At 27.0% G+C, this 24,471-nt stretch overlaps 2 protein-coding genes across 11 annotated transcripts; one reads left to right on the top strand and one right to left on the bottom strand.

Annotated features, from left to right (window-relative positions):
* The first annotated feature begins 28 nt into the window (after positions 1-28).
* Positions 29-19,462, top strand: LOC132918626 (protein phosphatase 1 regulatory subunit 12A). 9 transcript variants are annotated; one of them, XM_060979991.1, is made up of 20 exons: positions 29-791; positions 2,950-3,080; positions 4,237-4,355; positions 4,421-4,580; positions 4,646-4,790; positions 4,859-5,007; positions 5,235-5,410; positions 5,479-5,593; positions 6,860-6,994; positions 7,126-7,227; positions 8,109-8,207; positions 9,509-9,737; positions 13,751-13,882; positions 14,090-14,234; positions 14,517-14,689; positions 17,167-17,298; positions 17,357-17,464; positions 17,539-17,628; positions 17,784-17,904; positions 18,823-19,462. In XM_060979991.1, the coding sequence occupies exons 1-19, from the start codon at positions 567-569 to the stop codon at positions 17,871-17,873; spliced, it is 2,655 nt and encodes an 884-aa protein (XP_060835974.1). In that variant the 5' UTR covers positions 29-566; the 3' UTR covers positions 17,874-17,904; positions 18,823-19,462. The 9 variants fall into 9 exon arrangements, with proteins under 9 accessions (XP_060835974.1, XP_060835971.1, XP_060835978.1 ...); XM_060979988.1 differs by having other exon boundaries at positions 5,220-5,410; XM_060979990.1 differs by having other exon boundaries at positions 31-791; positions 5,232-5,410.
* A 1,341-nt stretch (positions 19,463-20,803) lies between these two features.
* LOC132918630 (ras-related protein Rab-21) lies at positions 20,804-23,439 on the bottom strand. Of its 2 annotated transcripts, none has more exons than XM_060980005.1 (5): positions 23,068-23,439; positions 22,589-22,915; positions 22,303-22,470; positions 21,247-21,365; positions 20,804-21,182 (listed from the first exon to the last, which is right to left on the bottom strand). In XM_060980005.1, the coding sequence occupies exons 2-5, from the start codon at positions 22,745-22,747 to the stop codon at positions 20,948-20,950; spliced, it is 681 nt and encodes a 226-aa protein (XP_060835988.1). In that variant the 5' UTR covers positions 22,748-22,915; positions 23,068-23,439; the 3' UTR covers positions 20,804-20,947. The 2 variants fall into 2 exon arrangements, with proteins under 2 accessions (XP_060835988.1, XP_060835987.1); XM_060980004.1 differs by having other exon boundaries at positions 23,072-23,439.
* Between the last annotated feature and the right edge of the window lie 1,032 nt (positions 23,440-24,471).

The following is a 24,471-nucleotide window of genomic DNA, read 5'->3' as shown; positions in this document are numbered from 1 at the left end:
ATTATTTTTTTTTTTTACTGATAATGGCCATCATCGCTATTACTATTTACTACAGTCTACAGTTAGTACTACTATAATAGTTACTACTACAACTACAACAACTCTGTCTATGCTAAGCGGTGGTGGCGGCAGGCGGCAACAACTAGGAACAGCTTCAGTGGTCCACCATCAGTTGTACAACAGTAGTCCACCGTCTTCTGTCTCGTCGTCCGATATTCTCGTCGTCTGAAATCCGCGTCGATCGCTCGACTGGCCGATGTGACCCTCGAAACAGTCTCGAACGTTTTACCCGCGATCTGTGCGAACAACCGTCGAGCCGGCGCGAGGACTGTGGTGCGTTCGACGATAAACGGCTCTCGCTCCGGTCGTCGTGATTGTGCAAGCGCGCGCAAGTCCGCGAAGGAGGATATTGTAATGTCGTTCGCGAGAACCTGGTGGCCGACCCTGCGCTCGGCCGCGGCTGTCTGACACAGTCGGTGCTCTCTGTTCCCGAAGACGGAGCCGACCGACCGTTGGTGGCCGCCGTTGTTCGCGCCTGACGCGGCAGGGCGCGATCAGTTGTCGCTATGTCGGCGTTGTTCAAGAGAGCCGAACAGTTGAAACGATGGGAGGAATCGGACACCAACCGAGAGTCGCCCTCCCGCAAGAACATCAAGACAGTGTCGTTCCCCATCGACTGTGCTTTCCTAGCGTCTGTCTCGTCAGGCGATAAGAACGAGGTGAACAGCTTGCTGTACTTGGCCGCCGACATCAATGCTGCTAATGCAGATGGTCTTACAGCTTTGCATCAGGTAGGAGCTGCCGTCACAATAACATTCTGTTAGACGTGTTTGGTGTTTTAACTAGGTAATCAGATTTTTACTTATCTCGTACGTGTTTAATCTATTATTATTTGTAATTTTTAATCATAATTAACCAAGACATGTTGATTAGGTATATCTATCTCTAGTTAGTGTAATAATATTTACATTTATATTGAATTTATGATTGGTATCAAATAATAGGCACCATAAGGTATTCAATATTTTTGTATTAGAGAAGTACCTAATCTATGTTCCTATAGTTAAAATACAATTAAAATTATATTTTGGCTTGACATTTGTTGTATAATTAATTTTTAAATTGCTGTGTAATTGTTTTCTCATTAGAGTAGAATTTATAGGAATGTTAAAAATATTTGGGTAATTAAAATTGTTTTTAAGCAGGCATTCATTTATTTTCTTTCCAGACATACTTGCACTAAGATTAATATGTAGGTAGTCCAAGGAATTATGCATGAATGGATTTAAAATGAGTTTAAAACAAAATAGAACAATTAACAACTGTCATGACTTGCACAATTAGTCTCAAAGCGGTACTAATAAATATACAGTAATTTTTGGAAACTGTTAATCAGTGCCTAAAATATATATTTGGTTTGTGTTCATTAAACAAAATAAGAAAATAATTGTAATGATGGCTTAGATGATTCATATTTTAATTGACACTTCAATACCTATTCTGTAAGAACTCACTAATCCTATTGTATTGAATATGGTAAGACCACAGAATATAACAAGACTTGTAAATTTCATTCAACCAATAATTGTATATTACTATATTATTTGCGCCTATGTAAACACAACAAAAAATTCCATACATTTTGTTGTAATTTAATAGTTTTAAATATTAACTTATACTGTGCAATTTGCTAGGTAACTATTTTAATTAAGTAATATTTTATGTTTACCTATAATCCATAACTTCTAGAAATGTAGTAATTAGTTTTATATTCTAATTATTCTATATCATAAAATCAAATTTTAAGTTTATTAGGTATATCTGTATTCTGTATATTTTATTTGAATTCTTATCTGATGTTATTTTGTCCATTTATGGTCACAGCATTGACCTACACCTACCTAATTAGATTTTCATTCTTGCTCTATTTGGTGTTGTCAACTAACTTTGGACACCACTGAAAAGGTTTCAAATTCATTATGTAGGTTAAATACAAGGATATTTTTTTTTCTAAATAATTTAAATATTTTAAACTATTGTTAATCCCTTTTATATGTTAAAATAATAATAATCCTCCAAAATTTGTAATTTTGAGTTGAATACTAGATTGAAATCATTATTACTCTAATACATAACATAATACTTCATTTAAATAATGTTAAATTATTGCAATTATTATTAAAATATTTTATTCTGGTTGATATCTAATTCTTTTATTTCATTAATTTCAGTTTAATAAATGTTCTATACTTAGTTTAACCTTCATAAATTAAACTCTTATAATAATTTGTACACTTAAGCATCTACATACCTGTTTATAAAGTCCCTTACATTATAATTAATTTTAAAATATTTCAAATTAATGGTATAAATATTTTATTAAGTATTATATTTTAAATAAAAGTAAACTACTTAAAAAAAAAATAAAAAAAAATTTATGATTATATATTCAATAACTATATATCACATTTGGTTTGATAAATAACTATCCCTTACATGTTGATTGTCAGATTCAATGTAGTAAAACTGCAATAATTGCATGTTTATATTTTATGTTTTGAGGTAATTTTATTTTTATGAAAAGTTGGCTGTTATTGACAAGGTATGAAAATTCATATGCATAATACATGCATTTTGGAGGGGGGACTAAAGTCTTTAAGAACAAATAAAATTATAAAAAAAACATTTTAGTATATTATATTTAACTTTTTTACTATACATTTTTTAAACAGGGATAAAATTACCTATATCCTCTATGATTAAGTTTGATTTTAGTGTATTTTATAAGTGTACCTACTCTTAAGTTATTGATTCATTTTCTAGTTAAGTGTACAAAATTAATTTTATAATTGATTTCATTATACCTACATTCAAGAATAACTTGTATTTCTATAAAATAACATACTATTAATATTTTATGTATAATTGTTATCTTACATTTTATTTTAGGCTTGTATTGATGATAACCTAGATATGGTTGAATTTTTGGTTGAACATGGAGCTGATGTGAATAGAGGTGATAAAGAAGGATGGACACCATTGCATGCAACAACATCTTGTGGATTTGTTAGCATTGCAAAGTTAGTATTGAGTTAAAACTAATAATGGACAATGGTACTTATTAAAGTGTATATTTCCTGTATAAAGTTAAGGATGATGTAACATATCCATTGATTTTTTTTTTATTCAAACATACTTTTTTTTCGATACTTATAAATTATTTAAATGTTTGGAGTTTCTGGATCATAGAGGCATAGAATATGTTAAACATTTGCATTGTATTTTTTCAATATTCGAATGGCAAATTTACTACTTACAGGCCATCAGTCATAGTTATTTTTAGACAGCTCTTCACAATCTGATTTAAAAATGGGATTGTGGCTACTGTTAGAAGCAACTCTGTGGTGTTTGTAGACTTTGCCAGCTGGCTCTGCTTCTGTGTTTTACATAGCTTATACATTTTAAAAAAATTATGTTTTCAACAAGAAATGCTATAGGTTATTACATTAGAATATCAATGAATCTCTATTTTTTTTTTATCTAATTTTTGGCATAAAGAGTTTCAAACAATGTCTGTTATCATATTCTAAAACATAATAAATAATCTCTCTTCTATTTTAATTAAAAATCTCTTATAGATTTATTAATGAATATGAAGAAAATGTTGAAATTTTCGAAGACATAATACAAATATTTATTATTTATGATCTCTTGAAATTAATGTTTGTACATCTAGGTATATAATTTTCAGGGGTGTTCCCATAGGGTATACTACATATACGCCGTATACTCTCAAGATTTTTTTTCAATATTATGGGTAACTGCGTATACCCATAAATCCATAATACATGCGTATTTGATGATATAGTATACTCTCAAAAAAATTCATGGGAACACCACTGATAATTTTACAAGCTAAAATTAAATATATTGCTATAATCTATAGGTTATATCATTGGTTATTATTAGTACTAATAGTATTTATAATCAACAATAATATATAAATATTTATTTTGATACTAAATTTTTTCCTTACCAATGAAAACTATATAATTTATAATATACAAACCTAACTAAGCTATGATTTATCAATACAATTTATTATAATAAATTAACTAATATAATTTAATTTAATATTTGTTAATTTATTTAGATTAAGTTGTACAAGTGAAATTTTTCCAGTGTAATTTAAATAATTTGAAGATAAAAATTCTAAAAAAATTTATTTATTTATAGATATTTACTGGAACACGGAGCAGACGTATCAGCAATTAATTGTGACCAAGAACTAGCTATTGACATTGCAGAATCTGATGATATGAGAAAACTTTTAGAACAACATTTAAGAGATATGGGTAAATAAAAATTGATCACATTTTTAGTATAATACAAATATTTTTAATATATATATTTTTTTAAGGCATTGACTGTGATGAAGCAAGGAACAAAGAAGAGAGACTGATGCTAAAAGATGCTCGAGAATGGATTAATACTGGTAAATTTAAAGATTCGCCTCATGCAACTACTGGTGCAATGGCAATACATGTTTCTGCTGCCAAAGGATATATCAAAGTCTTAGAGTAATATATTATAAAAATAATCAAATATTAATCAGTGGATTGAATTTCATGACAAATTTTATTAGGCTTCTTATTCAAGCTGGTGCAGAAGTCGATTGTCAAGATTATGATGGTTGGACACCATTACACGCAGCAGCATATTGGGGTCAAAAAGAAGCTTGTGAAATATTAGTTGAACATTTTTGTAATATGAAAAAGAAAAATTTTGTGGTATTATATTATTGTAAATATTTTGGCCGTATGAAAATTACTTCAATTCTATTTTTTATTTTTCAAAGGGTCAAACAGCATTTGATGTTTCTGATGAAGAAATGAAAGATTTACTAGATGAACTAAAAAAGAAACAAGCTTCTCAAAATAAAGATGCATCAGATAAAAATTACTTGATAAGTAATAAATTATCAAATTCTCAGAATCAAAAAAGAAGGTTAGTTGTAGCAAATAAGTTATAGCTTTTTCGCTATTGAATTGTTTTTTGGTAATTAGATTAGTTCTTCTACCTTGTTTTATTATTAATATTGTTATTTTTTTTTTTTTTTTTTTTTTTTATGCTTTTACTCTTTGCTTGTGTTTGCATGTTTTTTATGTGTTCTGCTTCTGTATTCCTGTTGGATGCTCTGTATCACAAAATCAATGTAGATCTTCAATCAGCAGGCTATCCGGTAATGACAAATCAACATTGAAAAAGGACAAAGAAACCGTATTAGATCGAAATCGAGTGATTAAAGAAGAAGAAGATGACATTAAGATTAAGGATGACCCCACAATAAATCAAAAAGTTGAAATTCAACTTACACCTATTGAACAACAGCCATCGGAAAATAGTATTGGTAACATTTTCTTTATTAAACATTCCTTGTTGAAATAAAGAAATTCTTAATTTTATTATTATTGTTAGGAACTACAACGAAAGAATTCAAACAGCCTACTATCCCGTCATCAGACAATAATAATGAGTTAAAACCTCCCGAAGTTGTTTTGCGTAGAACACAAAGTTTTGAATCTGATGAAAAGTTAGTATTTTATTTTTTTATTCATAGTAGCTTTCAAAAAATGAATTTAAAAGCTTGTCTTTTTTTTTTTTATTAAATATTAAAGCATGTAAATTAATTGTAAGCATTTCAATAATTCCAAATATTCAGTAATATAAAAATTAATTTTAAACTGGTAAACATAATTAATACAAAAAAAAAGTCAAATTATAAATTTGATTTAATCTACAATTCTTATTATTAATTGATAATAAGTTAATGAAATGCATAAATCTATTATGAGTCAATTAACTTGTGCTTATTCACAATTTTGATGAAAGATAAAATTATTAATTATATTATTTTTAATGGAAGATGTTAATATTATGCATGCTTTAAAAATATATTTTAGTCGAGTTCATGTAAATTGTTTTGAAGTTTTTGCTTAAGTATTTTTACTAGAAAGTTGTTCAGAAAAAATAAATTGTTCATAAGATATCATAAATTACTAAATGTTAACTATCTCATTACTTATTTATTTTTATGAGTAAACAAACTTTTATACACTTAAATAAATTTACACATATTTCTCTCTTTTTTTTTTTTTAGCAACAACTTATTTTTAACGCATATTTTAATCAATTCATTTTTAAAATGCTCGTTTATTTCTTTTCTTTAATATTTTTATAGTTAATTCTTTGAAATTTTAGATTTTGAATAGAGTGATGAATTTATTGATTTTATAGTATTTAAATTTTTTTCAAAAAATTGAATTTGTCATTATTTATATATGACTCATAGATATTTGAAATTTTCACTCGTTTTTATATTAGCATTTTCTACACATGGTATAGAAATATTTTCTATATTTCTTTTTTCAATTGGGCCTTTTAAAATTTTGAATTTTGGGTAAATATAAATGTTTAGGCTTTAAAATTATATAGAAGATTTCACATTAATTGTTTTTATGGCAATTTAATAATTTTTAAGATACAATATATTCACAATCTATTTTTATACATGATTACTGATTATAATTCAAATTATTAAATTGTCCATGTTATGTGATAATTAGACAAAGCAGACAACACATGTGGACTTATGAGTCTGTTTAGTGTTTAAGGTATCAAATAATTTAGAGTTATTAATGTATAATTTTATTTTATTTTTAGTGTTTATTATGTTATGTGGTTACAAATTCATATTTTATGTACACAATTACTAATAATATATGTTTGAATTAAAAATGTAGAATGTGTGAATTAACATAATTTTGTTTGCACGCTTTGTGTGTCTGTATATGAGCAGGTTTTATCGACGTTATTGTGAGTTACGTGCTAAAATTAAAGGTAACTTGTGGGGAGTTATACATCCTTCTCCATCTACAGCATGTGCTTCACCTCCTATGAGAACTGCTTCATTAAAGGAAAAACCTCTCTCAAGGTATTTACAATTGATGATATGAATATTTTAATATTTTATGTTGGAAAGTTGTAATCTCTGAAATAATGAATTTAGAAGGTATATGTTTTTGAACTGTACTACACCTACTCAACATTTCTTTTGATTTTTAGGCGGAACAAAAGTAATTTTAGAGACGATCAAACAAATTTAGCAACTGCACAGATCAGTTTGAATTCAACTGAAACAGCTCATCCAACTTCCAATATTCGCAGGTAATATTTATATTATTTATTTTAGATTTTAGTTCTAAATATAATTGTTAGGGTTTTTTTATTTTAGTATTCTACTTTTGTTCTTAAATTTAGTTTTAAAAAGTCTCTAAAAATTATACTGGTTACACATCTAATAATATATTAGTTTGTTTTTATAGATATTTAATAAATAATATTAATTTAATATTTCTTCAAAAATTACAAACTGTTATTAATTATTATACAACAATTAAGTGAAGAATTATGAGAATTTTAATACTTTGTAAGTAAGATTGTATATTTAATAAGTTTTTATATGTTGGTCCTTGTCAATATATTTTTTAAATTTAATATTTCAAAATATGGTTTAAAAAAAATGATAACTTCATTAAAATTCATAGTATTTTTTGAATTAGGTAGGTACCTAAGTTTAAACTGACATAAATAAAATTGATGGTTTAGTGTTCCTTAAAAGATATATGTAACCAATTTATAGAGTTAATTTATATTGATAATATTAAAGTTAAATATTAATATTTATTAAGTAATCTTATGAGGGATCTATTAAAGCCTTATATAATAAAATTAACCCACCCCTTTCCAAAGAAAAATCCTGACTATGCTATTATATTATATTATGTTTCTAATGTGTATGTAAATAAAAAATAATAAAAAATAATGTGGTATTTTAATAAGTTAAATAAATAAAAACTCATTTTCTAATTGTGTAATCATTATAATTGAAATTTCTGTTTTTTTTTTTTATCAAAGTTTTTATTCAGCTTTATTATGCAAAAATGTTCTATTTAAGTAATGCATTAATCTGTATCTATTAAATTTTCCTAATTATATTTTTTAGTTTTAATATAAACTTAGCAATAAATTATGTTTAATATTATTAGTGGTGTCAAAGCATTTATCAGTGGTCTCCAAATGCAACAGAAACAATCAGAAACAACCCATAAAATAGTCCCTGGGAACATCTTTAAAAACTTTTTCAAGTTTGTCCTTGAAAATTGTATACTATTGTTTGGTTTATGAAATAACATTATTTCTGTGACAACTGCTTATTGACATATTTAAATATACCAGAACTTGGAATCCAATTATAGATATTAGATTATTGTTGATTTATAATAATTCCAATATTAAATTATTATTAACTGAAAATTTTTATTAGGCTTTACATGTTTAGTTATTAATTATTATATTAGAATCATAATAGTTTTATATAATAATTAATGAACACATATAACATTATTTTAATAGTAAATAATTTTAGTGTAATAATAAATAATAATTGAAAGAACCAAAGTTGTTTAACATAAAAAAAAAAGTAATAACTTAAGATTAACATTTTCATCCATCATTATTTCAACTATTTTATTATACTATTGTCTATTAATACTTTTACTAATTAACAATTAAACTATCTACCAACCTATTGAGTTATAAAACCTGATTATAATATTATATAGTATATATTTGTATAATATTTATAATTTTTATCCTAAATTCTGAGTGCAACTGATAAATGTAATGATTTTACAGTGCTGTGTGTGTGTGTTTTTTTTTTGTATTTGTGCACAGATAGAAAAATACTCAGAACTTAACTTAACTTTTTAGTTTTGTCATTAGTTTTTGTTATAACATATGATATGAGTATACACTATTATAATAATAGATAATAAAATAAATTCTATATTCTTGGCAAAAATGAATTCATCTTACCATATTATTATATAATAATATACTAACTATTTAAATATAATCACTATTTAATCAAGTAAACTTATTAGGTAATATATTTAATATATATTATTATATTTATACATTATTAATATATATATCATATATTTAATATGAGATATACTCAACTTCTACAATACAGTTGAGTCTTGTGTGGTAGATACCTACTTTTTTTAATTTAAACATTGTAATTAATACATTCTTAGTTAAAGCTAAAATAAAGTAATACCAAACAATTTTAGCTAATAAAATATTAAGGATTTATAATTTAAATGCTCTAATATTGTATACTTGTAAAGTATAGTTAAAACATTTTTATTAATTAATACACAACTATTGAAATTGTAAGTAAATTATTTTAAATATAAATATAGGATGGATTCCAAGTTCTATGTTTATTAATTTATTTATGTTTAAAATAAAATTTGAGTTATATGTTTAAACTAACTACATTATCATTTATCAATATTTGTTTTGTGCATTTGTGTATTTAGTTTAATATTTGTTTATAATATTTTCTCAATAATTACGTTAATATGTTTTTTTTATTTAGGTCATTTGTTCCTCCGGTTAGAGATGATGAATCAGAAACTCAACGAAAAGCACATGCTAAACGTGTTCGAGAAACTAGACGTTCCACTCAAGGAGTAACTCTAGAAGAACTAAAATCTGCTGAACAAATTGTTAAGCAAAAAAATCAGGATACCGGCAAAAGCAAGTTAAACAACTTTCACCAAGTAGAAACAAATAATAACTCCACAAACAATATTGGAACACCACAAGTAAGTAAAATGGTTGTTTATAAACATATTTACTACCTATTAGTTTTTCTTCAAGAAATTGTAAATTTAAATCAGGTAAAACTTAATAAATTGTATATCCTAGCAATCATAGTAAATTTTTCCATTTAAAAATAAAATATACGTTCAATCTTGTAATATTATTCACATTACAGAGCTATGTATTTATTGGTAATTTTATGATTTTATATTTAATTTTTGTTTGAAAAAAATGTTCATATCAGAAATAAATATTTCAATATTAACGACGATTTGTGGTAAAAAAATTGAATCCAGATTGTTCTATAACATTTTCAAGGTATAAAAGTTTTTTTTTCCATTATGTAGTTAAAATATTTATCTATTACCAAAAATCTTAAAAATGTAATACAATATTTTCTACAAGTTATATTATTCTTACAAAGCTTAAAAAATATTGAAAATAAGTTAATTCCAATTTTTTTTAAGTGTTAGAAGTGTATTTTGATAAGCTGTGAAAATCTCAAAAATGTACATTCTATTTCATGAGATTCTCTTTTTAATATTTAATGTTTGAAAAAATAATAAACAATTTCTCAAAAATTGTTTTAGTTGTCATGATAATTTATTATGAGCATTTTAAATAAAACATTTTATAAATATTTAAAATTTTGAAAAACATTTTACATGCATCATATCAAATATGAATTATATTTATTTTATAGTTTATATTTATGGTTTTATAAAATAACAAAAATAAACACATATATAAATGTGTAGTGTGTTATGGATGTATCTGCTTATTTATACTTTAAAGATTAATTTATGAGTATAATATTAATTATTAATGTTGTAGATTCTGAGCGGAGCAACAAATGTATTGATTCAGATTTTATTATAATGTGTGTGTGTGCATTGTATTTTTTGTATCTGTTACTACGTTTTGGAACAGTAAAAATGCTTCAATTTTTAACTTTGAAAGTGAAAGTTGAAAGTTAGCAAATTTAAATCTAGTTAGTTCTAAAATAAATAATTAATTGTACTATGTTGACTTGAAAAATTTCATAAAATATTTATATTACCTATTATATTGAAGAGATTAAGTTCTTTTTAAGAAATTATAAGAAAAATTGAACATGAACAGCAATAAATATTTAAACGTAAAATAATTATTTTTATAAATATTTATAAAAAAAATTATGTTTTTGTCAAAAGTATGAAAATTTAATACAAAGATCCTCATAAAATATTTATAGTAATTTAAAAAATATATATATAAATAATTTTTAAATATTCGAAGTTAAAATGTTGACTGTGTTAGGCATGGGCGTAGGTAAAGGGGGGTTTTGGATGTTCAAACTCCCCCCGAAATTAAATAAAACAATTGTATTATTTATTTAATACATACAAATAAATTATTCATAATTTTACAATATTAATATAGATTTAGACAAAAAACCCCTCCGAAAATATTTCCTACCTACGCCCATGATGTTAGGTATAATATATTGAAATTCCATACTGATTTTAGTTATTTTGTTGTAATTTAAAAAATATAACTTATAGGAGACTTAAAACTTTTTGCCATTCCATATTTTATTATTTGTGATAAACTTTAATATTTTAAAAATATTAAGTTTAGTTTTAAAGTATTTATATCGTTCCAACAGTTCTAAGGTCTATATTGACTGAAAATGTAATAAAAGATATTTAGTAATGTTATATAAATAAGCTTATAAGTCTTATTATTTAGTAAAATATTTGATTAATTTTTACGAAGCATAATTCAATCTACAGTAGGTATTACTAGTAAAATAATAAATTATAAATATACTATAATAAAATATCCTTCGAAATATAGGCTGTCCATCTCTGCTCAGAATCTTTTTTTTTTTGTACCTATTCAATGATTAACCATTGAATTTAAATATACCACATCTATTGCAGTAATCTACTCAATAAAAAGGAACACATGACACCTATTATATAAAATAGTGACTCCCTGGGGTTTTTTCTTAATATATTGAATACTGTCTTCAGATTTACAAAACTATTTATGGAATAGTTGTGACTTAATAATATATTAAACAAATTTATAAGAACACTGGCTCATTATTAGTTATAATATTATTTTGTCTACAGTTATAATGTATTATTTATAAAAACTAAAGGTTTGTTTTACTATATTGTGTTGAATATAATATTCAACATGTATGTAATGATTATTATGTGTTACTTACATAACATTAAACATACTGAACACAACACAATATAGTGAAAATCTGCCTAAAAAGAATGTGGTACTTGAATGTACTGTCTCCATCTTACAAACATACAACATAACAATTTTACATTTACCAACATCCATTTTGAGTTATAGCTGTAATATAATTGTTTTTTTCCTGTTAATGTATAATTGGCCTATTATCAAATTAAAAGGTTAAATTATTATCTGTATTAACTTATCTGTTTTTTTTTTAAATATTTTGTAAAATATTAAAATTTAAAAATTCTTATAATTATCTATAAAATTAAAGTAGCAAAAATATGCAAACTTTACTGACGATAAAACACAGTTTATATTTTTTAGTTTAATAATAGATAAATTTATCTATAACATTAAACCAAAATACAAAATGGATGCCTCTGAACACAAATTTGTTATGTTATACATATGCAAGATAGACAATACATGTGGATTGTGGTTATTAGGTATATTAATGGTAAAGTTTAAACATAATATGATCTATTAACAGTTTTTATGTATAATATATATCTACATTAAAAATGTATTTAATATATACATCATCGTTATTTATCACATTAATCTTTATAATTTAAAAATCCTCAATTAAAGATTTTCTAAATAATGGGTTATTGATTTGTCCTCTGTGTATTTGTGTTTTCCTCTGATATAGATATTTATACTTTAATAATATTGACTACAAAACAGAGAACATTGTTTATTAGGATTATTCTCATTATGATAAGTTTTTCTGCAGGTGTATAATTTTTATTTTATGAATTTCCCTAGTGATTTTTTTATTAATTTTTCATAACAAAGCCATCCTTTTATGATATTTAGTAAATACACAATTAATTTTTATTGTCGATTTATAAGTTATACACTATCTTAGATTTCACACGTTTATCCTGTATCAAAATCATTACTACAAATGTAAAATGTATTAATTTATAAGTCATTATAAATAAGCATTTAAACATAATAAGCATTTTTAGTTTACAAACTAAATTGTAAAACTTTGTGTTGTTCAAATATCTACTAAAATTTTGAAAATTTGCCAAAATATTGAAAGTTTTAAATTTCAATATTCTTATGACCCATTTTTTAGTTCCAAATAAAAATAAATATAATGTAATGAAACATCTACCATGTTAATTTTAGAACCATAAAACCATTTTTCATGTTAGAAATGTTTTACCAAACTTAAATGTATAAATGACTTATGAATAAAAAAACTATTTTAAAATTAAAGCAGTGCAAAATTTGAATAATTTTTTAATATTTATATTAATATCTTTTTATAACTTATATTTAATAATATTAATTAGAACACAATATTTTCAAAACTTAATTCAAATTTAATTATGTTAGGCTTTGGATAGAAAAGTATTATAGCATAAGCTATACCTACATTAATAAAAAGCATATAGTGTTTTCACTATACACTATAAAATAATTGAGTTAACATTTTGATCAAGTAAAATTTTTTTTAAATATTTTTAATTAAATAAAAATCATTATTTTCAAAATATTCTAATCAGTTATCACTGTAAACAGTATTTAATATTATTTTTTAATCAGTTCGTTTTTTTAATATTATACAAATATAATTGTAAATAAGTGGTTTCACGAATTATTGAGAGAATTAGGAATTATAATAGTGATTTACTTTTTTTTTTGTACGTAATATTAAATTATGATTTGGGAATGTTACTTTTTTACTCTCTTTAAACAATAGATTAATAGATACTATTATACGTCATTATTACTATCTAGTTTAATAATTTGTCAGGCTAAAAAAGAAGAGCATGTAACTGTTACGGCTACGATTACTCCATTGCCCCGAAATATTCCGTCTGATATGCCAGATAGCTGTTTGGAACGAAGGCCGTCTTGGAGACTTAGGGTCGAAAACGGCAGCAAGGTTTGTTGACATTTCCGTGTGTTAAGGAATTTATGGTCCCGTTTGAATTATGTGAGTTTTGTGATGATTTGAAATGTTCTAGAGTTGTATTATTTTTTGCTATGTCTAACAACGCGATTTGCACTGTGTTGATGTGTTTCTGTTATAAATTTAATTTTATTAGGTATTTTTAATTACATGTTTATATGCCTGTATTGATTTTTACAGTTTTTGCTTGAAGATGCCCGATCTAATGAAGCCGTTCCAAAACCTCCAATAAAGTCACACATTCCGTCAGCTCCTGATGCTAGTGCAGACACAACTGTTACGTTACCATTAAGGCGTCCTTCACCTAAAGAAATTGACGATAAAGGTGATTTTTTTAAGTTTACATGACTTTTAAAAGACGTCATTGGTGCATCGTATATATATAAATATTGAATGTAAATTCTGGCCAATATCCAACTCATCATTATCTTTGTTTTCTAGCTTCGCAGCTACTTAATTTAGTACACATTAAGTGTAAATAATGAATAATTTATTAAATGTTTATTGAGTTTATAGTCAGATACTCGAATTCCATTTTTACTTGTAGGATTTTATTTTAATTTTATTGATTTTAATATAGTTATTTGATGTTTTTCTTTTTAAACAGATCAAGATAAAGAAAATGAATTCCGCAATCATCAAGCCACTCAAGCAGTTATACAAAGAAGGAAGAGGCCAAAACGAAGATCTACCGGTGTAGTTCACGTTGATTTGGATGAAATTGATCCAGACAGACAAGACACCTCTTCTTGTGGCGGTACCGATGATAGTATCGGAGAGGTAAAATTTTTATAAATTTGTATACCTATTGACGCTATAGGATAATATTTCGGTCATTATATTATTGCTGTCATAACAGCAGTTATCTATGTAGAACAAGTTTAATGAAGTAAAAAAAAAATTATTATAATAGTTAAAAATTGGGGTTTTTCCAATTATTGTTTTTGGATGTACGGTGAAAAGTTTGACTAATGAGTAATGTGTCGTTTGATATTTTTGGCAACTTTTAGTTTTCCTTCAATCATTTATTTAGAACGGCTACAATAAGTCAGTCCTATGTCAAATAACGCCTTCTCTATTGCATACATATGTATGCAATTCTATTTTCGATTCAGCTAATGTTCTCCGTAGTAAAATTCTATTTTTATTTTAAACTTGGCTTCCGTCAAATCAAACCCGTATTAAACGAATTAAAAACAATACATGCGCGATTTCTAAAATAAAAGTTTTTATTATTACCCCGAACACCACTTTGTCGTCCATTGGCCACAGGGGGCCCTTCTCCCTCTTCCACTCGAAAGTTTGGTGTCGTACATCGTAAACGTCCACAACAATAATCGTATAATAATTTGCCGCGTACTATACGTCGCAGCTAAGGGCACGTTTTTTAAACCGGGCCTTTTCATTAGACCGAAAATAGATCACGGTCACTATAATATGTACGTCGGCCTCGGCTCCACGCGACACGTCGTTTATTTGCTCTGCGCCAGTGTTCGCCGCGGTGCAGTGATTTCAGACTTTAGTACTTCGCCGCACGTTGTCCGCCGGTGAACAAATCCCGCGCAGCCGTGTCTTACCTCACAGATCCGCCATGAGCTCTTATACCAACAATATCCGGAAGCCCCGACCGTCATCCTCGTCATCATCCTCTTCGTCTTACGCCAGGCCTAGGAGTGTTTATAGTTCTCCGTCCCGAAACAGCGCCATGTACTCGTCCTTAGGCCTGTCCGCGCCCTATCTCGGCACGTCGTCCTACTCGTCCACCATTCCTTCATATTCCACGTCCACTTATGGCGGCACCGCTTCCGGGTACGGTGGCCTAACTATAACCCCGTCGTCGTCGTCTCCCAGTTTTTCATCATATTCCGGCCGGACCGCGTCCCCGTCGTCGTCGCTCCACTCGCACGCCTCCTCGTCTTCCCGCAATTCACACATCTCGTCATCGTCCCGACACCCTCATGCCTCCCTTAAACGAAACTACTACCAAAGTCCGCTGTCCAGATTTGACTCGTCCACATCGTTGGCGTCTAGTAAGAGTTACGGATCCGAGGGATACGCGGTAAGCGAGAGCTAAACGCGCAGGATAATAATAAAGTAAAATGTGTTTATGTGGTTTTTAGGATGATTTGTATATTACTGATTAAATATAATAATAGTTAAATTAAAAGAAAAATCGATTTTATCACTTCCACCAAGTACAGAAAAATAGCCGACACCATTATAATTTATAATATTACGAGTGATCTACTGATCTACTTATCAGTTTTACGCGTAAATGCATGATCTGTATAGTCGATCCATAACCAGTGCAGGATTACGGAGAAATTATAGCATACATTTAGGCCCCATCATACTATCATAACCACAGGTATTGCTTACTAACAATATTAACTCTAATTTGGTAGTTAGAGCATAGTACAGCTAGGGTCCTAATATTGATTTTTTATGGATTGCAATAGTCTTAAAGTAAACATAATTGAAATTAGATGAATTACATTTAATTAATTATAATTAATCTGAATTTTTAATTAGGACTAAAATCAAATAAAATATTCAAAGATGGTTGTTTTTTGTCTACTTAATAAATAAATATAATAAAGATCACTAGAAAAAAAATAGTGGTTTGAATAACAAGTTAAATATTAACTTTGACATAATACAAATTGTAATAATTATTTAATATTAAAAATGTAAATAAAGTACCTATTCATAGCAATTAGTGTAAAATAGTCATAGGCATTTTCATAGCTATGAAACCATTGTGGTACTTCATTAAATTAAAAATTAAACATATCAAGACATCCGATTTTGTTACTATTATTAATTATAATATGACTATAAATAACTGACTGTAGAAAACATTTAAAAACATCAAAATAACGTTATTGCACATACGACAAAAGATCGTTAACTAATTATTGCATATTGTGTTTTAACTTATGTAAATTGTAATTTTTTCCATTTTATTGATTTTGGTAAACGACATTGGTAATTATTCTTTAAAAAAATTGAATTTTAATCTCCGCCATGATACGTGTCAATATTTTTGTATAATATTATTATTATTATTTATTCAATAGAAATATTGAAGATTGCTTCCCCCTCTCCATAGAAAAATTTCTGTAAGCGCTTGTTATACCCGCCCTTTTGAGAAATCCCAAAAACTCCATCGATCGGTGGTCATGTGTCATCGTTATTAGCGTTTTATGCAACGTGTAATAATTTCACTGTTGTTACTCATTTCTTATTGGTTTCAGAGTGGCGGGGATACTAAGTCGAGTCCATCGTCGCGGCTCGGTTCAATATCGTCATCACAAGACAGTAAACCCAGTAGCGCTGCAAATTCTCCTGGTTCGTGCTCTGAGAACGGCGAAATCGATTACAAAGCTGTGAGTATTCGTCGCGTTTCACAATTTCCTGTTTGTTCATTATTCCGTTTCGATTTAGTTGTATGAAGAAGTAGTCGTCGATAACGAACGATTGAGGCGACAGTTACAGAAGACTGAAGAAGACCTACTAGAAGCCAAGATTACTATAGAAAAACAGTCGACCAATGTAAGAAACATAATTATTTACCACTGCAAATGAATCTTAGCTGTGATTAATTTTATGTTGATTGAATGTTTCAGGCCGGAAAAAGCACGACATTATCGGAAACGGAAAAACGTGAAAGGCGGGCTATGGAGAGAAAACTGTCCGAGATGGAAGAGGAACTCAAAGTAATTATGTATTTTAATTTTTGGGCCATGGAGAAAATTAAAACAAAATAAAATGTCTAGCCCTGTCTACAAATAAAAATAGACTTATTATCCATCCATGTTGCTATTTGTGTTAGAAAATATTTAGAGCTTATACTTGAGTTTATGTTATCTAGCAATTGCAAAAGTTGAAAGCAGAAAATGAACGGCTCCGAACTGAGAACAGAGCCCTTACCAGAGTCGTTTCTAAACTTACTCATACCTGATAATGCGAACACTTCATTTTTTTAATTTTATGTATGTAGATAAAGTGCGACATTGAATTGTCATGATTGTGTGCTGTTTTTATGCTCAGTGTGTTTGTAAATTCCCATTCCAATTGGTCTACTAATAAATTGATTTTCATTTTATCAAAAGTGTATAAAACTTGTTTGAGCTTTTCAATGATCTTATTTTATAAATCTCAACGCTATAATTAACACTAATACACTACCCACTTGTCTAGCTTGTCCTACCAACCATTTTTTTGGTATAAATTTTGTTATTTGGTATTTGAATTGACCTATCAAAATATTTAAAAGCAAGTTATGAACATTTATATGACTCATATAGGTAGCTCACTTTAATAAAATTAATTTGTCAATAAATGCCTATGAAATGCTCTGGATAATATTCTTAGTCTAATAGGCCAATTTATCAAATTATTGAAACTGGCAAAATTGATTCATACATAAATTTGCTCTTATGTACATTAGTGTATTACTGAGACGACATGTGCAGCATAACTTTGTCTTCATATTAACTTATTAGTGATAATCTAAGTGTATTTCATTTTTTAAATTGTTTCTTAAATGATATTGTAATAGTAAACATTATGTAGTTATTTTCAAAACATTGTTTGTTTAATTTTATTTTTGTTTACGTATTATTTATTTTAGATTTTAATTTTTAGCTTATTATTGTGATTTGTTCTCACATTGAAACCTTATTTTAAAATAAATATGCCTAATCAGTTAAATGCTTAGCTGTAAGAAATGCGAAATTTGCATTAATTGATATATACAAGATACTATATAGTATACTATCAACTTAGCTTGATTATTGCTAAACCTAACAATGTTTATGTTTTACTGTGGAAAGCTTATTTTGATTTTCTTTAAATATTCAAAATTTGTTTATGACCTTTTTTATGATTAATGTTGTTCATTTTTACAGCAAATGGAACAGTTACGCCAAGAAAATCAGAGGTTAAAAGACGAGAATGGTGCTTTGATTCGAGTAATAAGTAAACTTTCAAAATAGTGATACATTTTTTCTTAGACTAATTAATTTAAATATTAAATACCTACAAAAATAACTGCTTTTATTCATATCATAAACATATATATATATAATTAGCATTCAGTATTAATTAATTTTGTCTAGAAGCTATTTTTATAATAAATTCGTACTTATATATTATTGTAATTTGTATCATAATTGTTTTTTTTTTTTTTTTTTTTTATTCGCTACCCAACAGATCTGATATATATTTTGTATTTATTATAATATATACAATGATAAAATAAAAATAGTGATCTTGTAAACAACTAACCCAAATTTCATAAATTTTTATTACCTAGATTAAAAAAATTTTATTATTATTTTTTTTTTTTAAATTATATAAATACAAATTAATTAATATTTTAATGTATATACTACATACCATTTTTCCTCGTGTATACTATTTTATATAATTATGTATTTTGTTGTTCTGTTGTATGCGGATGTTTATTTTGGTATACAATGAAAATTAAAAAAAATAATTGACCGCATTTAAAAATGTTTAAATATATATTTTGTTTTTATTCTGTTATACCTGTTTATTTTTTCCATTACTCGTGTACATAATCCATAAAAATACAAATATCAGTGTTGTAAGGTATCTGATTGAAAAAAAAAAAAATATTGCAGTAGAAACTCGATAATCAGATATATCTGACCAGAGTACTGCTAAATTAATGGAGGTTAACAATTTGAATACAGTTATTTTTTTTTAATACGCCCATTTGTCAACTTCTGTTGATATTATATGGTCGTGATGTAAGATCAATTTTCCGATATTGTCTTTTAAATATGTTTAACATATTGACAGACAGTTATGAATAAGTACTGCTATAGCAGTATTGTTGATTGGTAATATTCTACATCACACTTTGAATACTGCAATACTCAAAAAACCGATTGAAAAGAGATACTACCATTATTGTAGCGGTATTTTCAATGATACTAGAATATAAAAGACCTAGATGTACTGTCCCTATGTTTAATTCCCAAAAGTTAGAAATAACTACATTATTTTCCTTAATAATTATATTTAAACCGTAAGTTATATCCATGGAATTATATATGATAATAATAAATGTGTTTATTGGTATTATAACTTATAAACTTTATGTACAAATGTTTTGCAAATTTCACCTAGAGTTGCAAAAACTGAATTATTTAAATCAAAAAGAGAAAAATTGTAAACCAGTACTAAAAAATAACCACTATCAAGAACCTATCTCAGTACTCAAAAACGTTCTAAGAAACAAGTATACATTTTAAAAATTGTAAGAAATTTATCAAAAACAAAAGGAAACAAACACATTTGCAGTGTAAAACATGCATTGTACCACTCTGCAGGTAAATGTTTTGAAAATCAGCATAGGATCATTAATTACATGCATAAGATTTCTGTTATTTGATATATCACAGTTTTTATTATTTTATATAATATTTGGTGTAAATTAAGGAAATCTATTTTATTTATATTGTATTTGTTTGTTTTATATACTTGTACAAAACGTATGCTGAGAATAAAAAAAATTGTATTACTGCTATAACGGTACTATAATACTTTTGTCATATGTACATGATATATTTCATGTAATGGGACACTACTGCTATAGCAGTACTAAAACATTGATTTATTTAAATGTATTTATTATTAATAAACCTCACTATTCGTCAATGTGTTAAGGACCTTCCCCTACCAATCACATTTATTGAACTATGAATAATAATTTTGATCCTTATCTTGGACTGAGAACAAATATTTGAACGGTAATGTTTTAATAATTATGTACTGCATTTATCCTACAACTAATAATATAAATACTTTAATCAGTGATTTATAAAATCAACTTAAAATAAATAAATCATTAATAAGCAATTAAACTAATATAAAAATATAATTTTTTTAAAAAGTTAAAAATATCACGAACAAAACTGTTTCTCAAAAAAATTATAAATATATAATAATAAACATGAAATTTGGTAATTTTAAACCATATTTAAAAAGGTGAAAAGTAATGAATTAACTACTACAACACCAACGTGACGATTCTTTAGATGATACATCGTCTTCATCATCAATTATTATTGTTCTTCTTCTTGTGCTTCCTGACCGATTTAATGTGACTAAATTATCAGCAATTTGCTTATCAGCCTTTTCAATCATCATACGACACAGACTTAAAAATATTTCTTCAATGCCTGAATTCATTTTGGCTGACGTATGAAAATGTACGGCACCCACTGAACTAGCATAGCTAAAAATTACATAATTTAAATTAATTTCTTTTATAAAGTTTTTAAAATGTTCATAATTATTACTTTTCTGCGTCTTCTACTGAAACTGTACGATCTTTTTCTAAATCAATTTTGTTTCCAGCAATAACTAGACAAATTTCACTTCCTAACATCTTTTTTAATTCTTTAATCCAATTTTTTACCTAAAAACCATATACACTAGTTTATATACAATGCATTAACAGTTAATAATATGTAATTGTTACATGAAAATATATTGACACCTATAGTTGTTTATTTCTGTAAACATATATTGTAATGAAATTATTTTTTTCATAACATGCAGAGTAATATTTATAATTAATTATTAATTTAAAAGTACAAATGTATAAATCATGATTTTACTTCACTGGTTTAAATTTCAAATTATGAGTTGTTTTTTTTTTTTATATGTGATCATTTAACAGTAAAGCAAATTAAATTTAAAATCTAATGAAACTTTACAATATTATACAATAGCACACAGATACCCAGTTTCCCTACCTACTATTTATAGTATATTTAATAATCACAAATAGTAAATTTTATGCTATATCAAATTAATAATAAATAAATATGAAGATATTAAAAATGTAACTATGATTTAAAATAAATAAAACAATAACAAGGTGTATTATAAGAAGATAAATATTATATTATGTATTACAGTACTATCAAGGTTAGATTACTGAATTTATTTTTATTCAGTTTCCTGAATTGATGGTTGTTAGTATTGTTAATTAACAAAAAGTTTCCACTTGACAATTTCATGAAGTGGATTTTATGTCATAAAATTGTGGAATAGACATAATTTGATAATAGCTTAAATAGCTTATTATAATAAATATTTATTAATGACAGACTAAAATGTGCAAAATAAAAAATCAAGGAAATAATATTATAACCATTTTTTGCCAATTATTTAAGAGCCTTAATTTTCAGGCTTTTTTAAAAACTACCTATTCTCGTTGCTATGCGATTATCCTATCTTTCAAATATTAATGAGATATTATACAACTTATTATACATTCCAGAGTATTTAGTTATTCATGTTAGATAATATCTATAGCACTTGAATAAAAAGTGTTGATTATATATTACTTTTTGGAAAGAATCTTCATCAGTGATGTCGTAAACCAGTATTGCACCATTGGACATTCGATAGTAAATCGGTCCCAAGGCATGGAACCTCTCTTGTCCGGCTGTATCCCATATCGATAAGTTTATTCTCCGTCCATTGAGGTTGAGCTTTTTCTTGACAAAAGACGCCTGTATCGACCAGTGAACATGATTACACACAAGAACCCCAAGCAATTATATTATAACAACATTGCTGCCATGTCAGACTAACGAACTAATGTACAGCCAGCGGACCATTGAGCCCTACCTGTAACGTGCTAACGTGTTTGTCATTAAACTTGTCTTCAGTGTACCGGAGCACCAGTGACGTTTTGCCCACACACCCTTCGCCCAATAGGACCACTTTGAAGCTCTGCGCGGTCGTCCTGCTGCCAGTCGAGGATAGACCGTCTGCCGACTCGTCCATCTTAGAGATGCTGTAAGTCTTGGTCCTGGTAGTATGTGTTACATTTGTACGCACTAAACACTCGAACGCGGGCACACACACAACTTATAGTTAGTTGTCACTCGAAGAAGGCGGCAGTGGTGTCCGATTACGATATTATATTATCAATAATATTATTATGTTATATAACTAAAAAAAAAAAAAAAATACGTAATTTACACCTATTCAAATGACAAGAAGGCAGTGTGTGGTACACAAGCAAGAGAGTGTAACCATTGCTGCTGTGTAGGTAGTCGGTGTCGACGATTATTGTTAGTATTTATTAGCGTTTTCGACGGTACCTACTTTACTCGTCAAGAGACGACGGTCGCACAAGGATTAACGTACGAGTTGCAGGTAAACCGTTTGTATATGGCCGTATAATGACTAATGAGAGACAATGTGTTAAATTAAATGTGCGGTATGCGAATGCAAGCAGCACGCGCTATCGACGTGAATAAGTACCTACGCCACAAAAGTGTCGAGCATTGAAAATTTGAAAAGTGAGAACTGAGAAGCGTACACCGATCGGCGATTAATGATTATGTTTTAATATTATTATAATTATTAATATAAACAATATCAATTATCACTACGACTTATAGCTTATATTATTATTATATATTATGATATATCTATATAATATATTGTGTTTATAAGTAAAAAGCATACACTATCAGTGCGCCCACAGACACTTGTCATTGTATTATTACTATTATTATCATGATGTTGTGCCCAGACAGCTGCTGCTGCAAAGCGCAGAACGCAGGTACCCATCTCGGCCAAATAATATGTTATTTAATATTTAGGTACTCAATAATAATAGTCAATACTCTGTGCAGTAGTCGCTTCATCGCCCATCGTTTGTCATTGACGAAGTGACAATTTGTCTCTATTGTCAGTGTGGTCGCCGTCTTGGTGTCGTAGAAATCGTAGAATACTAAAAATCTGGACTGTCGTCCATTAAATAATAATTATAATAATAATATTCAAAAATCATGATCACAGACATATTATTATCTAATTGGATCACAATCTTCTGTTGGTACTATAAAATAATTTTTCCAAAGTTAATTTGTTTAAATTAAATTATTATTTAAAATGGTACTTACATTTGCTTATAGAAATATTTGTTCAACAATCTATTTACGCCAATAGCCAATAGATGTAGATTGTAGGTATTATTTACTTATTAAAACTAATAACATAATATAATTAATATTAGTTATGAATATTTAAAATTTTTAATGGGAACCAATGCGAAATTTATTTGATATCTAATATTTAAAATAATTTATAAATATAATTAATGCTGTTGAAATGTTGGTCAATTACTCCGCTAATCAAACTTTTACGTTATTAAAACGGTTCCAGAATAAAAATCCCTGAAATAAAATTTTACGTTATTTAATATTTCAGCGATAGGTACTATAGCTATAGTGTATAAGATATAAAAACTTCAAATGTCACCTATTGACGTGTAGTGTATAAGTGTATTGTGTTTATAAATTTTTTATTTTATTAAAACCTATATGTTTTTAATTAATTATAAATAATTTTGTAATTAGCGTTTAAAAAATATTTATTCAATAATTTTCACGTGATTGTAAGCAATATTGAAGTCGAGGGATTTTTTATCTTAGGGTCGGGAATTTTTTTTGTAAAAATGAATTCAAAATGCATGTTGTCATCAAAAAAAGTAAAAA

The sequence above is a fragment of the Rhopalosiphum padi genome, chromosome 1 (genome assembly GCF_020882245.1).
Source record: "Rhopalosiphum padi isolate XX-2018 chromosome 1, ASM2088224v1, whole genome shotgun sequence".
In the NCBI taxonomy this organism is placed as follows: Eukaryota; Metazoa; Arthropoda; class Insecta; order Hemiptera; family Aphididae; genus Rhopalosiphum; species Rhopalosiphum padi.
The sequence above is the reverse complement of the archived record's forward strand: the minus strand, read 5'-3'. Positions and strand labels throughout refer to the sequence as shown.

Bases quoted from the DNA above. Each gene is read 5' to 3' on its own strand.
- LOC132918626 (XM_060979988.1), top strand. From the start codon at position 567: ATGTCGGCGTTGTTCAAGAGAGCCGAACAGTTGAAACGATGGGAGGAA. The intron at 5,008-5,219 runs GTTAGTTGTAGC...AAATCAATGTAG, and splicing joins TCTCAGAATCAAAAAAGAAG to ATCTTCAATCAGCAGGCTAT. The intron at 6,995-7,125 runs GTATTTACAATT...TTTGATTTTTAG, and splicing joins AAGGAAAAACCTCTCTCAAG to GCGGAACAAAAGTAATTTTA.
- LOC132918630 (XM_060980005.1), bottom strand. From the start codon at position 22,747: ATGGACGAGTCGGCAGACGGTCTATCCTCGACTGGCAGCAGGACGACC. The intron at 22,471-22,588 runs GTAGGGCTCAAT...TGGTCGATACAG, and splicing joins AACACGTTAGCACGTTACAG to GCGTCTTTTGTCAAGAAAAA. The intron at 21,366-22,302 runs GTAATATATAAT...TATGGTTTTTAG, and splicing joins ATGAAGATTCTTTCCAAAAA to GTAAAAAATTGGATTAAAGA.